A 17,638-nucleotide genomic window follows, 5' to 3' on the forward strand; every position below is an offset into this window, starting at 1 on the left:
ACCAGGCTTTTATCTCTGCCTTAGGTTGTGACCAGGCTTTTCTCTCTGCCTTAGGTTGTGACCAGGCTTTTATCTCTGCCTTAGGTTGTGACCAGGCTTTTCTCTCTGCCGTAGGTTGTGACCATGAGGCTTTTCTCTCTGCCTTAGGTTGTGACCAGGCATTTAGTTTCTTTTTTTTTTAGGCATTTTTGTATTGTGAAGAATAAAGTATAAAGTGCTTAATTCTTCCACTGTCGCAGGTGGGCTGGTTCCCGTCCAATTACGTTCTGGAGGAGAGCGACGGGGATGCGGCGTCCGTCGAGCCGCCGTCGACCCGCGGAGGAGGCGGCGGCGGCGGTGACCCCGCCTACCAGAGAGTGGGCGGGACAGCAGCGCCGGTGCCCAACGGCCAATCGTGCGGTGGCGGAGGCGTGGCGTGGGACCCGGTGCTCCACACGGTGCAGACCTTGTACCCCTTCAGCTCCGTGACGGACGAGGAGCTCAACTTCGAGAAGGGCGAGGTCATGGAGGTGCTGCTCTCTGTTGATCAGTGTTTCATTCTGTTGACTGTTTGATCTAGTTTTAGTCATAGTCCTTTGAATGAAATTCCATTTAGTTTATTTTTTTTGGGCATTTTTGTATTGTGAAAATTCCTTCGGAAAGTTAGACAAATAAGCAGTATAAAGCGAAAAAATCTACAGTAGATTTTGTCGACAAAAATGACGACGATGGCGTCATAATGGCTGATTGTACACTTGGTTGCATGCTGAAAATTGCCTCTCTCTCTCTCTCTGTCTCTGTGGGCCTCTCTCTGTCATCGCGGAGGTGGTGGAGAAGCCGGAGAACGACCCCGAGTGGTGGCGCTGCCGGAGCGCCCGCGGCGTGCTGGGACTCGTGCCAAAGAACTACGTGGTGGTCCTGGGCGACGGCCCCGCCCCCGCCCCCTCCCCCCCGCTCTACGCGGCGGCGGCGGGCCCGGCGCGCGTCGGCAAGTTCGCCGGCAAGGCCTGGTACTACGGCGGCGTGACGCGGCAGCAGGCCGAGGGCGTCCTCAACGAGCGCGGCGCCGAGGGAGACTTCCTGGTCCGCGACAGCGAGTCGTCGGTGAGTCGCGGACGGGGTCACGGGGTCACAGTGTTGCTGCCGGATCAGTCATTTTAGTCCAGTGGTTCCAAAAAGTGTGGGGTCCGTGGTGGTGGGACCCCCAGGGGTCCTTGAGGGAGTTCCTGAGGGTCCCCAGCTAAATGATAGGTTGATAATGATAGGTTGATAAATGGGTCCGTTTGGTAACCAAATAGAAACTTATAGACCTTTAACTGATACCCTGTGACACGCCTGGGAGTGGAGTAGAAATGTAAAGTATTGAAGGGGAAAAAAAAGACTGTAATAATACTCTGGAGTAAAAGTATCTGAAAATTGTAATTTCCACTGCTGGAGATTGTGGTTGTAATGGAACACATGTTTCACATGTGAACGTCTGGGAAAGCATTCTCTCTTTTTCCACATAATTCTGTAGTTCTCAGCAAAAAAAACCCATCCTGGAAAAATAAGTTGTCAATAGCTGGTGAAGCAATTAGAATTTTGACCGTGGAACCCTGGCTCCCTCCACTGGTGTTCTGGCTGAAGTTCACACTGTTCAGAATGTCATTTCTCCTTCTCTTCGGTGTTGCTTTTGTCGACTGAAACTTGTCGACTGAAAAATGTTCGTCGACTACCTTTTTTCACTGACCAAAACTAAATAAAAACGAAGTAAAAAAAACTAAGCTACGATGACTGAAAGTACGACTATTGACAATTTCGTCAACAAATTAAAAACTATGCTAAAATGTTAGGGAGGGACTAGTGTTGAATAAGTCATTTTTATGTTTGTTTGCGCTCCGGTGTTGCGCTCTGCAGTGTGACGTGTTGTGAGCTTGTAGATCAGCTATTTTCAGCAGGCAACCAAGTGTAAAATCAGGCATTACGACACCATCAAGGCTAAAACTAGATGGAATTTTATTCAAAAGACTATGGATAGTCTAGGGTTCCGGTTCCTTACCGGAACTTACTTTAGACCCGAGGACGATTAAAAAAATGTCTTCTAAATGGTGACAGTGTTCTGAACAACCTCATGTGAGTCGACATTTACATGTCAAGGACCCCTAAAAATATATGTAATTGGCCTGCCGACCCCCATCTGAAAATGTGTTGTTCCAGGGACCCCCCCCCAGAAGTTGTGAGCTTGTAGATCTGCACTTTTCAGCATGCAACCTAGCATAAAACTGGATCTCTTGTCCACTAGTCCCTCCCTAACATTTTAGTCTAGTTAGTTTTTATTTGTTGACAAATTGTCAATATATTTAGCATAGTTTTAGTCATCATAGATTCATTTTTTTATTTGAGGGTGTCGGCGAACATTTTTCGTCTTTAAAGTTTTAGTCGACAAAAACAACACTGGTTCTGAAACAGAACTGGCTCCGAGTCACCAACCCTACTCACTCTCTCTCCTCTCTCCCTCTCTCTGCCATACCTCTCTCGCCCTCTCTCTCTCCGCTCCAGCCCAACGACTTCTCCGTGTCGCTGAAGGCGGCGGGCAAGAACAAGCACTTCAAGGTGCAGCAGCTGTTGGGGGAGGGGGAGGAGCCGGGGGAGGGTCCGGGGGGGGAGGAGTCGGGGGTAGGCGGAGTCTACTGCATCGGCCAGCGGCGCTTCTCCACCCTGGACGAGCTGGTGGAGCACTACCGCAAGGCGCCCATCTTCACCGGCGAGCACGGAGACAAACTGTACCTGCTGCGACCGCTGCACTGATGAGGATCACGAGGAGCAAAACACTGTATACAAACAATAATTATTACACTTAGAATTTACATAATTATATATAAATTATGTATACCGGCCCAGGATCGACGGTAGAGCCTAAAATACAAGTATGCTCTGAGCTAATATAGGTTGGTTCCGGTTGTTTTTTTATTTTATACTTTGGCAATTCAAATATAGCTGATTTACACACTCATAGAGCATCACATGGTGCCACACTATGAGCTTGTAGATCTGCTATTTTTGAAAAATCATAATCACTTCGGTTAAAGAGGTGTGAAAAACAAGTGGAAGGCTCAGAACTCTTAAACGCACGCTTGACAGCTCAACAATACGACGTCTTGATCTTCGTCATCTTTTTTAACTGGTTCAGACCGTACGACTCCCTGTTCACTTCCCTGTTTACCGTTCACAAAGAAAGGCTCAGCGCACGTAATCTAAGGAGCTCTCCGTGGTTTTGACCAGATGGATATACTAAGCTCTTTCTGGCTTCAACATGCCTCTCGATCAAAATATGAAGCGAGCGATCATCAGCGACTTTCATCGTAATCTTTAAAGGTAAGCAAGCAAAAATATGTTTCCGTTTTTTTCCCGGTACGGAAGTGGGGGAGCTTACAGAGTAAAAGCGGCCATATCTTCCTGGCACCCCGAGCTTCTATTTTGAAAGAAATCCAGACCGCAAAGGTGACTTACAGGTAGAAACATCGTATCGCTGCCCTGAATTAAAAAAAATAGCATTTAAAAGTGAATTGCGAGCCTCTCTATTTTATTTTTTTCATGGTTCTGTTTTTTTGGCAATTTGGCTCAGCACCAAAAAGACGGAGGATGTGCATCATCATCATTTTCTTTGAACTTTGAAGAGGTGTGACGTACATATCTCTCCACCTGGCAAGACAACGAAGAACGGCTGCGCTTGAGTCGCGATGGATGGATGGATGGGGGTGGATAGATGCAGTTCTCAAGGATTGATAACATAACGTTACCTCTGAATAGGAGTGACAGTGGCTCAGATGTCAATACGACTGTGAACACTGTTAGTGAACATATGAACAAAGAATAATGTCAAAGAATGATGCCATGTTTGTCCTACTAATATATAGACACTAACTGAATGAATAATGGGGCTCGATGATGCGCCGCGGTCATACTGGAAAGAAGTTTGGCCTCTTCCTTAATTACGTCCTTCACAGGTGTTACCAATTACACTAATTCAGGCTCTGTTCCATTTAAGTGCAAATCGGGGCACGGGGTTGACAATGAGGCCTGCTGCTGCCCGCGGATCCGCCCAAACGCCTTGACTTCCAGTGAGTTTATTTTTGTCAACACCCTCTGTCCCACACACACACACACACACACACACACACACACGTTTACTATACTTGGATGTACATCATGATGCCGATTTAACGAATGTCATTTATTTTCCAAATTGCCATTTCTAACGATAAGGCTAAAGCTGAATAGCCTAAAGCTGCAAGCTTGCAAATCGGCTATTTTCCGGTTTGTGCACAATAGTGAAAACTCTAACCCCAACAGCTAAACCTATCCTGTCTGTAAAGACACACGCACACACACACACACACACACACACACACACACACATTACACATTTTTCTTCCAGCGTTGGTTTCTCGTCCAACACGAGCCATGGAGCATGAAAGGCCAGCCTTTGATGTTGAACTGATTTACACGTTTGACCAGTTACGCATTTCTTTTTTCTTTTTGTTCCTCTTTTTTTGTCTTTTTTATTGAACCACTGCTCTCTCTTGTCTCGCGGCCTCTTGTTCTTTCTTTCTTTTTTTTTATCCCACGATTTTGCAACCCATTTTTTTACCCAGTGTCAATTATCTAATAATAAGTATAAGTAATCCTGGGCGCTGCCGCGCTACACTTCCTCTCCCAACCTGGCAGCGGACTGACCTCATGCTTCCTTCCATGCATGAGTCCAAGTTGCTTCTTTTCACCTGACAGGGGGGAGTTTCCCCGGCCGGACGTAGCGCGTGGAAGGAACACGTTATTCCGACCAGTTCCTTTCCCCTCCATAAGGCGCCCACCGGCTGGCCAGGGGGAGGTTGTTTAGAGACCAGGATTATGGCATGTTTTTCTGTGAGGGTACCTGCCCTAGGAGACACGGGGAGAACATGCAAAGTCCACGCAGAAAGGCCCTTGTTCTTTCTCCCCCGAAGTAACAATTTGAGTTAAAAACGTTCCCCCTGAAAGAATATTATATTCAAAGATTTGTGCCACATTTTCACGATTTTTCAAAAATAGCAGATCTACAAGCTCGTAGCGCGGCACTATGATGTTGTAGATCTGCTATTTTTCAATAGCTAAAGTATAACATAATGCATTAAACACCAATAGGGGTTCCCATCCAGAATGGGAAGTTATATGCGTGCGGCTTGTACGTGCGTTTTCTGCATCTATTCCTTGAAGAGTCCTTCATCTATACGACCCCGGGGAAATGTCTCGCTGCATGACCGGCCCTACAGTTTAAACTCTACAAAATGCCTTCTAAAATCTAAATCACTAGTTCTCACACTTTCAATATTTAAAAAATGGCATCTATGTACAAGCGAGCTTGTGTAGATCTGCTGTTTTTGAACGGCCAACGCTAAAATGTAAAAGGTCACGGACGTCGGACGCTTTACCGGTTCATACCGTAAAAACTACTAGGTGCAAAATGTAACCTTTCAGTTCCTCAGCGTTTTTTCTTTCTTTTGTTTGTTTGTTTATTCATTTTTTTTAAAGATGTCTTAATGTTACTGAGCACTGTTATTTAAATATGATTTCCTCTGTAATAATGTCTATTTAATGCGAAAGGAAGAAACAAAGAATAATTAAGATGTTTGAAATTCAGTCACGGCGCCACTGTACTGTACTGTACTGTACTGTACTGTACTGTACTGTACTGTACTGTACTGTGCTTGGAGAGTGGTTATAGGCTTGTGCTGTGAAAGTTGGAATACTTTTGTCAAATTAAAGGTTTTCCTACAGGAATCTGTGGCATGTTTTCTTTATTCCCCCACATTGTCACTCATCACTCATCAGATCTGTCCAGTGGTGTAAAGCAACTAACCAAATGGACCCTTGTGGGTCTGTAACTCTGATAGTTAAATTAATATTGATTTTACACTATGAATTTGGGGGTCCCAGAGATAGAAATGCCATTAAATGGGGGTCCGTAGACTAATGCATGTCAAACTGGGGGTCCTTGAAATTAAACGGGTTGAGAATCACTGCTAGAGCAGTAAAAATCTTCTCTTCTGGGGGTCCTTGGCATATCTCTTCATATGGGGGTCCGTGGGCTGATTAGTGACAATTTGGGGGTCCTTGACTTGGAAAAAGTCGAGAGCGAAGCTGTCATGCAAGGAATAAAGATGGAACAGAGTTGATGCGTGTGGTTCCATGAGTGTCCAGCAGATGGCAGCATTACTTCACAATATGGATGGAGACATTGTGACGCTGATGCAACAGTTTGGTAAGTTCAACACTGTGACATGTTTGGTAAGACAAGGTTTCCCAATTTGTCAGGCCATGCAGAGCCGGCTGCAGGATGAAATGATTGAGGGTTCAATTTAGATTTTAGAGGGTGCAAATGTTTTATTACATATTGCATTGTTAAATCAAACAGGCATGCAGTGCCAGTTCTATAGGACTCAGACCTATGCAATTGATTGATTCATTGATTGAAGTATTTATGGTAAAATGTATTCATTGATTTTAACAGTTTGAAGAATTACAGTATACATTTCAAGCATGCTTGACAGCTTGAGTTGTGCACAACTCAATACAAAAACTGTTAACTGTGAGTGGACGACACCATATTGACCATAAAGCAGTACACTTGTTTACAAGAGGGTCCACCGTTTTCAATTCATACACTTCTATATAGCCAAACACAGGAAATCAAGTCAAGAGATGCACATGTCTTAATGACAGTTGATAAGGCGTTCCACATTTTTGTGGCATAGGAGCGAAATTAATTTAGTCCCTTGTTTGTGCCGAATCTGGGTTGCACATGACATTAAGGAAGTATTTAGGTACATGGGTATATCTTGGTGGTGTATCGAATCTTGTGGACCAGACCCATTGCAAGATGCTGTACTCTGTTGTCAACCCAAAGCCATTCCAGCCTGTTGAAGTAGGCAGGGGTGAGGTGGGTTCGGGGGGTGAGCCTGACCAGTTTGTTTGCGGGAAGTCTGGAGCCTTGTTTTAAGGGCCTTTGAGGTGCTGTCAAAGAAAACCTTGTACGAGGGCTCCTGTTAGGGTCTTCAAGGAGTATTTGTTGACCACTGAGGCAAGACTATTTTCGGTGAGCCCCCACCACCAGGGCCGTAGCCAGGCTTCAGAAAATAATGAGGGAATGGTATACAGCACTGCCCCGCCAGGGGGGGTCCAGACATTTATTATTACAATGAAATTTGCAATGAAAATGCTTCAATCTGGTGCACTTTGACATACAAATTAAGAGGCTAGATCTAAAAAGAACTATACTATCTTTACTGTGCTATTATTGCCATTTGCCAACATCATGGCCATCATGGCCTGGCCATGATGTCTCTGCTTCATGTCTGTCTGTCTGTCACAGTTGCAAAATATCATAAGCATACATGACAACAACACTAAATCTATCCCACAGACAGACCATTGCACGCGTGTGCGCATAATAAAACAGTCAAGACAGGCTGTGTGTATTCAGAGAAATGCCGGTATATGATTACAACAACAACAACACATAAAGCGCTTCAAGAGAGGCAGGCATGTGTATATGAATCACAGAGACGATAACGTACGTGTCAGTGTATATGTGTGTGTGTGTGTGTGTGTGTGTGAGAGCACGTGCGTGTGCATGCGTGTGATTGTGTACGTGCGTGCTCTGTCTCTCTCGTGTCAGGACTGGAAGAGGTTGGTACACTTGAATCCGATTCCTAACACTGAGGGATATACATTTCTCCCCCCGGGGAGTCGGAGAGGAAGAGCCTGCAGGCGCAGCACTAACTCATAAAGTAATGATTGAGCGCAGATGTTTTCTCAGTAGACCTGTATACTGTAGCTGTGCTGAGATTGAATCCGTGCATGTGCATTGGCCTGCTATACTTGTGAGGCCCCAAAGTATAGTAGAGTTTGAGACAGACAACAGGACAACTCATGATGACTTTCAACCAATCAGATTGCGTCCTCGAAACGTTTAATCTGCATCCTGTGTGTGGATGACAGGGTGATACCGTGACACAAAACAAAACAAACAAACAAACAAAAAAAACGCCATATAGCCGTCATCACAAATGTGATGAGGTCAGCACAAATGTGATGAGGTCAGCACATTTGGGCAAGAGGCTATAAGGCCAAATTTAGCCCAAGGAGTGTCTTTTGTGCAAAACTAATGCTTGCAATAGATTCAGAATCATGGAAACCCCCTAGTTTGACACGTTACGAGCTATTACAAGCATAATGAAATGTTGAACATTTTGCCTTATACAGGTTGTTAATGGTATGTATGGTCACACAATGGTCATGGTGATAACTGGCAAGTCTGGCATTAAGCTACTGAATTGGAAGATGTATCATACCAGAATATAAACTAGAAACACAAAAACACACCTTCGATCACTATCGTAAACGTGTATAAAAGAAAATGCCATTCGAAAACGCTAACGTCCTCACAAGTATAGTAGCCCAATACAAATGTGCATGTTTAGTGTGAGTGCGTGTGCGTGTGCGTGTGCGTGTGTGTGTGTGTGTGTGTGTGTGTGTGTGCATGCTAAACTCTCCATGGGGTGGTTATGTTCCCGTCATGTGGTTTCTGTTTGTCTGTTATAGGTTGTATACATAAAGACTTTTGCAGTGCAGTAGCCTATATTTAACCCATTTAGACCTGATGACGATTCTACATAATGCCTTCTAAATCAGTTTCTATGTCAGTGGTGCTCAAACATTTTCAATGTCAAGGACCCCCAAAAATATATTTGTAATAGACTGCCGACCCCCACCTGAAAATATGTTTTTCCAGGGACCCCACCCCCAGAAGTAAAGTTGAGTTTGAAAGAAAATATATTCAAAGATTTGCGCCACATTTTCACGATTTTTCTAAAATAGCAGATCTACAAGCTCGTAACGCGGCACTTGGTGCCGCGCTATGAGCTTCTAGATCTGCTATTTTTCAATAGCTAAAGTATAACAATGCTTAAAACACCAAAGGGGGTTCCCACTTCCCGCCAAGAATGGGATATATATCATTGCCGGGGGACCAGTTCTCTCCTCTAGTGTATAGGTTACACTGTCACATCATTTATTAGCGTGACATTGGATGTTTTGGAGCGCATGCGAGCCCATTACGACGTCATTTTTCTCCGAATACATGGAGGGCGTTTTCCAGAGCTCTCTGTCTCTCTCTTTGTCTCTGTCTGTCTCTCTGTGCATTTCAGTGTTGTTTTTGGCAGAAAATGTCTATTTTAGTTTTAGAATGAATAGTTTTCATTTAGTTTCAGTCACATTTTAGTCACCCGGAAGGCTTTAGTGTTAGTCTAGTCTTAGTCGACAAAATATCATAAGATTTTAGTCGACTAACTCTACAGGTGATTTAGTCCACTAAAATATATTTTGGCGGGCCTTGATGCCGTCCTACTCATAATGGCTGATTTTACACTTGCTGAAAATAGCCGATCCACAAGCTCACAACACGTTGTGAGCTTGTATAGATCGGCTATTTTCAGCATGCAACCAAGTGTAAAATGACTTATACTGGATCTCTTGTCCACTAGTCCCTTCCTAACATTTTCATGACAAAATCAACTGAATATTTAGTCTTAGTTTTAGTCATCATGGCTTAGTTTTTATGTCGTTTTTGTAAGTGAAAAAAGGTAGTCGACAAAAACAACACTGGTGCATTTCCTGTCAGAAATAGTTATACATCCATATACTGTAGGAAATCTTGGTAAAATTGTACTTTATTAAGTAAATGTACTTGTAGTTACTTGACACCGCTGCAAACTTTTGAACGTTGACGTCAGTATTTCGATGTTATGCATTCACTCAATATACATCTGCACGAGGTCATTTGGTGTGTTTTGTCTCTCTACTAGGCTTATAAAGTATCTGGGGGCGACAAAAGGACGTAAATTAATGAAATTATTCACGCACGCATGCACGCACATGTACACACACACACACTATAATAACCAGTAAGACGCCTGAGGGCGAGAAGCGACCTCACAAGCATCCGCCTCGTTGACGGCAGACTGCTGGGCGAGCACTGGCGCTTTGGCATGGGGGGGGGGGGGTCATGCAGATCAACATGGAATGAATTCTGTACTGGCCATATATGGAGCATGTCTTGAGTGTACAGGGTTTGATGAGGTCAGATCAACATAATGGAATGTCAGAGCAGGTCAGCTCCATACAGTATATGGAGATCTAAGGGTGGTAGCGGCCTAGCGGGGACATTCTCTTCAGTGTACAGGGTTTGATGAGGGCCCAGGTAGGGCCGGGCCTTAATTTTCGTGCCTGTTGAGACCAGGCCGGGCGTGGCTGCACTAATAACTTTGGGGCGGGCCCGTCTATAGTTTGAATGGACAGGTATATAAGTCAAAAGGAAGACATCGAAGAGGAAGGATGGATGGGGAAGAATCAACATATGGAATGTCATATATCCATATATTTGTTGATGAAATTGTCAGTATATTTAGTCTTAGTTTTAGTCATCATAGCTTAGTTTTCATTTCGTTTCCATTTCGTTTTCGTCAGTGGAAAAAGGTAGTCGACGAACATTTCTCGTCATAGTTTTAGCCGACGAAAACAACACTGGCTGTGACAGCAGAGCGAGAACAAGAAAGCAGCCATGTATTGTACACTCAATGCAATATTGTCCTTTCATCGATTTATTTCCCTCATCCGGGAGGAAAGAAAAGCAACAGTCGCTCTTCGATCGTTCCTGATCGGTCTTCGTTGTGTTATAGGAGAACAGGAAGTGGTGGAAAGTAACTCATTACATTTATTAATCAAGTACTGTATCTGAGTACACTAGACATACGTACGTGCCCGTCGCAATCGGCCACCGGCCTACTTGGGAACGATGCAACTTGGGAACCTAATGACATACAGTACGTTGTTATAGCACCCGTTTTAACTGTCAGCCGGTGTCCCACATGGAGATCTGTGTATCATGTGCCTGTGTCTGAAGACTGCAAACTGACTGTGAAAAGTGTACTTGGCACTTTTTTCAAATTGACCGTCAATTTGAAGATTTTCCGATCTAGATCAGTTTTTATTTTCAAAATATGTTTTTTTAATACATCTTGAAAAAGCTGTGAAATGGGATATTGTGCATAATGAGTACTTTAAGTATATTTTGATGGCAGTATACTTTTGTACTAGAATTTTGAAGACAGGCTTTTTTACTTTTTTACTACGAGTATTTTTTTATATTGCGGTATTAGTATAGTATACGTATTGTACTTATTTCCTTAATACCAGGAAATTACAACAACGTCCAAACAAAGACGGACAAAGAGAAAGTCAAACAATGACAAATTGAAATTACACAACGATTCGCAATGAGTCAACTGTCTGTATTGAGCACAAGATGCCATGACATTGTAATCTGACTCACAGGATTCACAACAGGTTGTTTCGAGGAAGCAATCTGATTGAAACAGCCTTCTAGCCAAACGAGCACCACTCCACACCTAATCAAAACAAAGAATTCAGCTCCTCTGTTCTCCCAGAGCGCAGCAAACTCGGTGGCTAGGCTAGCTAGATTCTTGGGACATTTGTGGTCGTAGTGCCTACGTACATCTGTCATTAAAAAAATATGTTTTTCTTGTTGTATGTTGTTTCTTCTTTTCTTAGTTTTAAGGGTAATTGTTGTATAATTGCAATATTACACTCGAAGGGGTGGTTTAACTTCTGCGTTGCTTTCGTTGCTGCAGCATCGCAGGTGTGCACTAATGCATTAATGCATTAATAAACCACCCCCTCTCGTGTAATATTAATTAAATATAGCCTACAAAAGGAGTCGTGTGGACTGTGGAAAGTTCATTTTAAGTCCATCCATATACTGTAAGAAAGCTTGGTATAACCTTTCAGTTAATGTTTTAGTTAAGTAAAAGTATCAATGCAGCAATGTAGAATTACTCTGTTACAAGTAAATGTCCGGAATTAAAAATTTACTTGAGTAAAAGTGCAAAAGTATTGGCATTAAAATGTAAGTATAGTACATTGGAAATACTCAAGTAAATTACAAATACTTTGTACTAAATAAATTGTACTTTATTAAGTAAATGTACTTGTATTTACTTGACACTGATGTAAACTTTTGAATGTTGACGTCAGTATTTCAATGTTATGCATTCACTCAATATACAATATATCTGCACCGAGGTCATTTCATTGGTGTCTCTCTATCTCTCTCTCTCTCTCTCTCTCTCACACACACACACACACTAGCCTGGGCACCATTTCTTTTCGGTATATGATCCGAGAGGGAGCGGATGATATGGTTACGTCATATTGTAGTATTGTTTTGTAGTCGCCAGACAGGACACCTTGGCGGCGGCAACTTCCTTTTCCCTCTTAATAAAAGCTCTCGTAGCCTGTAGCTTTTATTGAGAGGGAAAAGAAAGTTGCCGCCGCCTGGTGTCCTGTCTGGCGACTACAAAACAATACTACAACATGACGTAACCATATCATCCGCTCAAGCCCGGATCATACAGACTTTTGAAACAGAGACCAGGCTTTCCTCCGAGGCGGTGGAAAGCCTGGTGAGGCGAGGTTACACACACACAGAGACACCATGAAGATCACTGACATGCACTATACTTACGTCAGATGTGACATTGTAGTGACAATGCAAATGCCAGTAGACTACTAGTCTAGGCGTATAAAGTATCTGGGGGCGACAAAAGGACGTCGTAAATGAATGAAATACTTGTCTGTATTGAACACAAGACGTCATGACATTGTAATCTGACTCACAGGATTCACAAATATAGCCTACAAAAGGATAAAAAAAATATATATACTGTAGTCTCTGTCGTCGTGTGGACTGTGGAAACTTCATATTAAGTCCAAAACTGACTTTTCAGGACTCTAATTCAAAACACAGCAAACACAGCTATACAAAAGTATAGCTGATCCACAAGCTCGGATCAAGTGCAGTTCGCCTACATGTGGATGCTTTCATGTGACACAGCACTGTGATCAAATGGAGCATTCATTTACGCAAAAATACAAACGGTTAGAATATGGACATTTTTCCTGCCCGACAGCAACAATATTCTCTATACCTCTATAGTTCATTGTTTGTCTCTGTACTGAATACTAGAAAAAAGACAAGAAAATTCTACCCCAAATTACTGAAATGTAGATTTGCACGGGATTAGTATTATATAGGGACCCCGGTGTTTGCTGGCCTGTAGCCTAATTATTACAGCCCAAATCACTGACATGGTCGCTTTGCACGGGATTAAGAACACAGACGTCCTCCATGATATTTGCATATGGTCCTGGCAGTGGACCACAACATCAAAGAGTGTCAGGATTTCATGGTAGTTCGTGACATAACACTTCACCAAATTCACCAAAGCGACTAGCCTGGTTTAAAGAGTAGCTACCAGATGAGGAGCGCGACGTCTTCTAAACCTCTGTGCCCCACGCGTTGGACCGTACATGCTCTTCTGTTTATAATCTAAACACTGTGACACGTTTAAAAAGTGTTACAAATAATTGTTTAGAACCTAAACGCTTGAGTTTAGTGTGAAACTGTAAATAAAAGTACCAGGGGGTTGTGGGGGGGACCCCATGACGATTATAAAAAACATTTTGTCTCTGGGCCCTGGGGTAATACTAATTCTGTGCCAATAGGCCTTTAGTTAGTTTTAACACATTATAGATGGTAGTTTGTTAACTCTCTCTCTCTCGCTCTGTTGTAAAGCCTTTTATTTGTATTTCAGTTTGACTGCAACATTTCGTCGCTCCACTCCGCATTGGACACAAAGACGTTGATTCATGCGTGGAATGGGCTACGTCCAGCACACAGGTGCGAGGATTGAGGAATGACCGCCGGGGCAAGGTTGATGGAGTTCGTGGCGGCCCAATGAGGCCCTATCTTGCGAGCCCAACCTTTACCCTAAACTTATAGTATCCACATTTTACCATTTTGAAAAAACATTTTGAAATTGTTCAACTATAGCTGATCGACATGGTGTCAACGTTTTTTTTAAATAATAAATAAATTGTGAAGAAGTTTTGGGATAAGGGTGGAGCGCAAGATCGGGCCCGTATGCTATGTGTCCACTCACTGTGTCCCAGGCATGTGGAAGGTAGGCGTAAAAAACAAACACTGCAGGTCAACCCAGGCCTTGATCCGTGGGAGCGTCAAGCTGTCCGGACTCCAAGCCAGGCTCCACCATACATACATACACACAACAGTTGGCATCCTGAGAAGGACGCAGACCTCCAGGATTCTATTACACCCCCAGGGACACACCGCACGCAGGTACTGTATACTGAGAACACTATAGACACTATATACTATTTGTAGAAGCCAGCGTTGTTTTTGGCAGCACATTTTTGTGAGCTTGTAGATCAGATATTTTCAGAATGCAACTAATTGTAAAATAACTTATACTGGATTTCTTGTCCACTAGTCCCTTCCTAGCATTTTAGTCTAATTTCTATCTGTCGACGAAATTGTCAATACTTACACATCGCTTAGTTTTCATTTAGTTACCATTTACTGTAGCTTTCGTCAGTGAAAAAAGCCGACGAACATTTTTCGTCTTAGTTTTAGTCGACAAAAACAACACTAGAAGCTGCCCGATCAAATGGAAATGTCATTTTTGCTGTGTTTAATTATGCGAGTGGCTTTCAAACGATTTCATGTAAAGGAGCACCCAAATTGGCATTGGCATTTCTGGCTGAAAAGGTTTCGTGCCAGGCAGGGACTTCTCTGTGTGAATTTCATGCGATTTGTATTTGGTACTTTATTGTTTTGCACATACAAGGTTTCCACCAGACAGTGACGTGTTGCTTTTTCTATGTTATCTAGTAAATAAATAAGAAAAAAGCCCTCCCCAGCCAGCCAGCCAGACAGCCATGGAGGTCCATCTGTTCCGCACCCTGTTCCTGAGTGTCCTGCTGCTAGGACTGCTGTGTCTGCATGCCGGTAAGATGGAAGAGCCTTTTGTTGTCTTGTTAAATGGAGAATTATTATCCTATAGAAATCACGGTGATGGGCAGTGTTGATTCCGTCGACTAAAGTGCAATACCTCCCGCTTTAAGAATAGCACCTATCCCAAGGCTGTTCGCCTCCTGAATGCTGACCCTCTTTTCACTCACACTTTACAGCGTGAAGCTGCTTTGTAAGAACGATGAACTGTAACGTTTTGCATTCTTCTTATTTATTGGTCCTTTGTACTTTTGTATCTTTTTCCACTGTCTCAATATGTGATGTGAATATCTGTCTTTTTGTATGTCTGTTTTTAGTGCACTGAAACAAATTCCAATCAACTCTGTTGACATTGGCTATAAAGTCTTGAATCTAACTTTGGACGGCGCTGAGTCGACTGAAGGTGACTTTGCAATGCTCGGTGCCGCGACTCTGCACCTTTTAATAATAAAAATAGGCCTACTGTACATATGTCTCGTGATACAATACATTACTTTCTTTCTCTTTCTTTCTTCCCCGCCCCTCCTTCCTCTCTCTCTCTCTCTTTTCACACGCTGTCACACAGAGCCCATGGCGGGTCTATGAATGTTCCATTTACAGACACACGTGTCACAGCCAGCTAGCCCTGTCGTGTCATGATGTCCGTGACGCTACAAGGTCACCTTCAGCTCTGACACGCTGTTATATCTCGCCACCTGCCCAACCTTTCCCTTCCATGTCTCAATGGAAGGGAGTCTTAAAGTTAAGTCTTAGACTTAACTGTTTTTTTTACATACAAGACCCCTGGGAGATGGAGTCTGTCAGTCTGCCCCCGTTACAATGCACCAAGACCCCTGGGAGATGGAGTCTGCCCCCGTTACAATGCACCAAGACCCCTGGGAGATGGAGTCGGCCCCCGTTACAATGCGCTAGACCCCAAGCCGTGCTAGTCATACGCTGAGTTGGCAGTGCCCGGGATCAAACCCATGAGCTTGTGGCGCTCTACCGACTGAGCTACCCGTCAGCCCGTCAGTCAGTCAGTCAGTCAGTCAGTCAGTCAGTCACATTGGAGCAGGGCTATTAGCAGAGGAGTTTCCAGGAATTACATGTTGGGCAGGCAAGATGTGTTGTGTGTGTTGTCGTCGTCATCGTCCCCCCCCACCCCGTCCCCCCCCACACGCACAATCAGAAGCACTAAAGGTTTTCAAAGAGATAAACCTGCCAGCCCCAGGCGAGTATAGGCTTTTAGGCCGAAAGGCATGCATTTGCATTTCAATGGGTGATTTGTGGGTTGCTTAATACGAGCAACGGCCAGTCCGCTGTCCACTAATAGTTCTCAGGTCTGGTGTTTGTCCTCTCTTTTTACTCAGTGTATGGATAATTGGACAGGCAGAAATGGATTTCTGTCCTAGTCTTATTGTAGATACGCCAATGGCCATTAGGCTCTGACACATGGGTATGTGAGAGGTGTGGTGTGTGGGGAATTGACCCGTGTGCTTTTTTCCTGAAACCTGTGAATGTTGAAGGAAACGTACAGCTGATCTTTCTGCTCATGTATCATCTTCTCTGTCAGGGGTGGAAAACTCATTATGTACAAAACTGTGACTGTGATTGCTTCAAGCCGCAATTAAGCGACGTGTTTCAACGCGTTGCGGATGTGCTATACTTTATGCTTTTATGCTAAAGTTGGGCGTTAATTTTACACGCATAAAAACACAAAAGGTTAGAGTATCATGGAGGTAAGAGGTTTCTCTGCCCCGACAGGACAGCAACGATATATAAATGCTGAGCGACTCAAACGAGGCTCGCGGTGAAGCACTGAATAAAAGACACCACTTAATTAATTTTTCAACGGTGGTGACTCGATTTGCGTCCGCAGGACCGCACGTCAAATCCGTTTGCGTCAGCATCAGTCCCATGTATATATATTTTTTTTTCTAAAATAATTTCCCTTCTCTTTCTTTTTTCATTTCAGGAGCAGAGGACACAGAGGCCAGTGAAGGTACAGTATGCCCCCCCCTCCCCCCATGCTGTGGTCCAAGAAGTGGTTAATTAACTTAGAATCGTCTAAACGGGTTAAAATAAATGCTATATGTCCTCATCCCGCCCTCGCTGCTGCTATAGGTGCAGGGCCCGCCGCCACCAGGGAGAAGCGAGGCGTCCCCAACTGGGCTCTGACCTCGTCCGACTTCTTCGGCTGGGTGGAGGAGCTGCGCAAGACCGGCGGCTACGAGAAGATCGAGGACCTGGCGAGGACCTTCTGGGCCCACTTCCCGTCGGCCGGCGGCCTCGGCTACGGCACGCACGAAGACGAGGAGTGAGGGAGGGAGCGAGGAGGACGCAGCGCGGTTCTCGCAGCTCGCCACCTCATGGCTGGTTCGTGTTGGAGAAGTACTGTGTACTCCAGTGGTTCCCAAACTTTTTCATGTCAAGGACCCCCAAATTGACACTATCATTATCCCGCGGAGCCCCATTTGAAAAGACATGCTCAGAGACCCCCATAAGAGAAGCTTTTTACGGCTCTAGCAGTGATTCCCAAACCGTTTAATTTCAAGGACCCCTCCAGTTTAGTCTACGGACCCCCATTTAATGGCATTTCTATCTCTGGGACCCCAATTTATATTGTAAAATCAATGTTAATTTAACTGTTAATTTGACCCCACTTTGGGAACCACTGGTGTACTCAACTGACCCCAGTACTCCTCAATCCATCAG

General features: G+C 44.0%; 2 protein-coding genes across 3 annotated transcripts in view; both read left to right on the plus strand.

Moving 5' to 3' along the window:
* The window catches only part of LOC308311342 (cytoplasmic protein NCK2-like), a 35,119-nt gene extending 29,484 nt beyond the window's left edge, over positions 1-5,635 (plus strand). For both annotated transcript variants that reach the window (XM_080758028.1, XM_080758029.1), the window contains exons 4-6: positions 240-509; positions 805-1,083; positions 2,518-5,635. In XM_080758028.1, the coding sequence (XP_080614154.1) occupies positions 240-509; positions 805-1,083; positions 2,518-2,766 (798 nt within the window). In that variant the 3' untranslated portion in view covers positions 2,767-5,635. The remainder of the gene's footprint in view (positions 1-239; positions 510-804; positions 1,084-2,517) is intronic.
* Positions 5,636-14,871: 9,236 nt separating this feature from the next.
* On the plus strand, positions 14,872-17,244 carry otos2 (otospiralin 2; the record flags this gene model as incomplete). Its single annotated transcript, XM_080758545.1, has 3 exons — positions 14,872-14,941; positions 16,899-16,925; positions 17,048-17,244. 3 exons carry the CDS (start codon positions 14,872-14,874, stop codon positions 17,242-17,244), a joined length of 294 nt encoding a protein of 97 aa, XP_080614671.1.
* Positions 17,245-17,638: the final 394 nt, after the last annotated feature.

This window comes from Protomyctophum bolini (genome assembly GCF_963924005.1).
Source record: "Protomyctophum bolini genome assembly, chromosome: 24".
In the NCBI taxonomy this organism is placed as follows: domain Eukaryota; kingdom Metazoa; phylum Chordata; class Actinopteri; order Myctophiformes; family Myctophidae; genus Protomyctophum; species Protomyctophum bolini.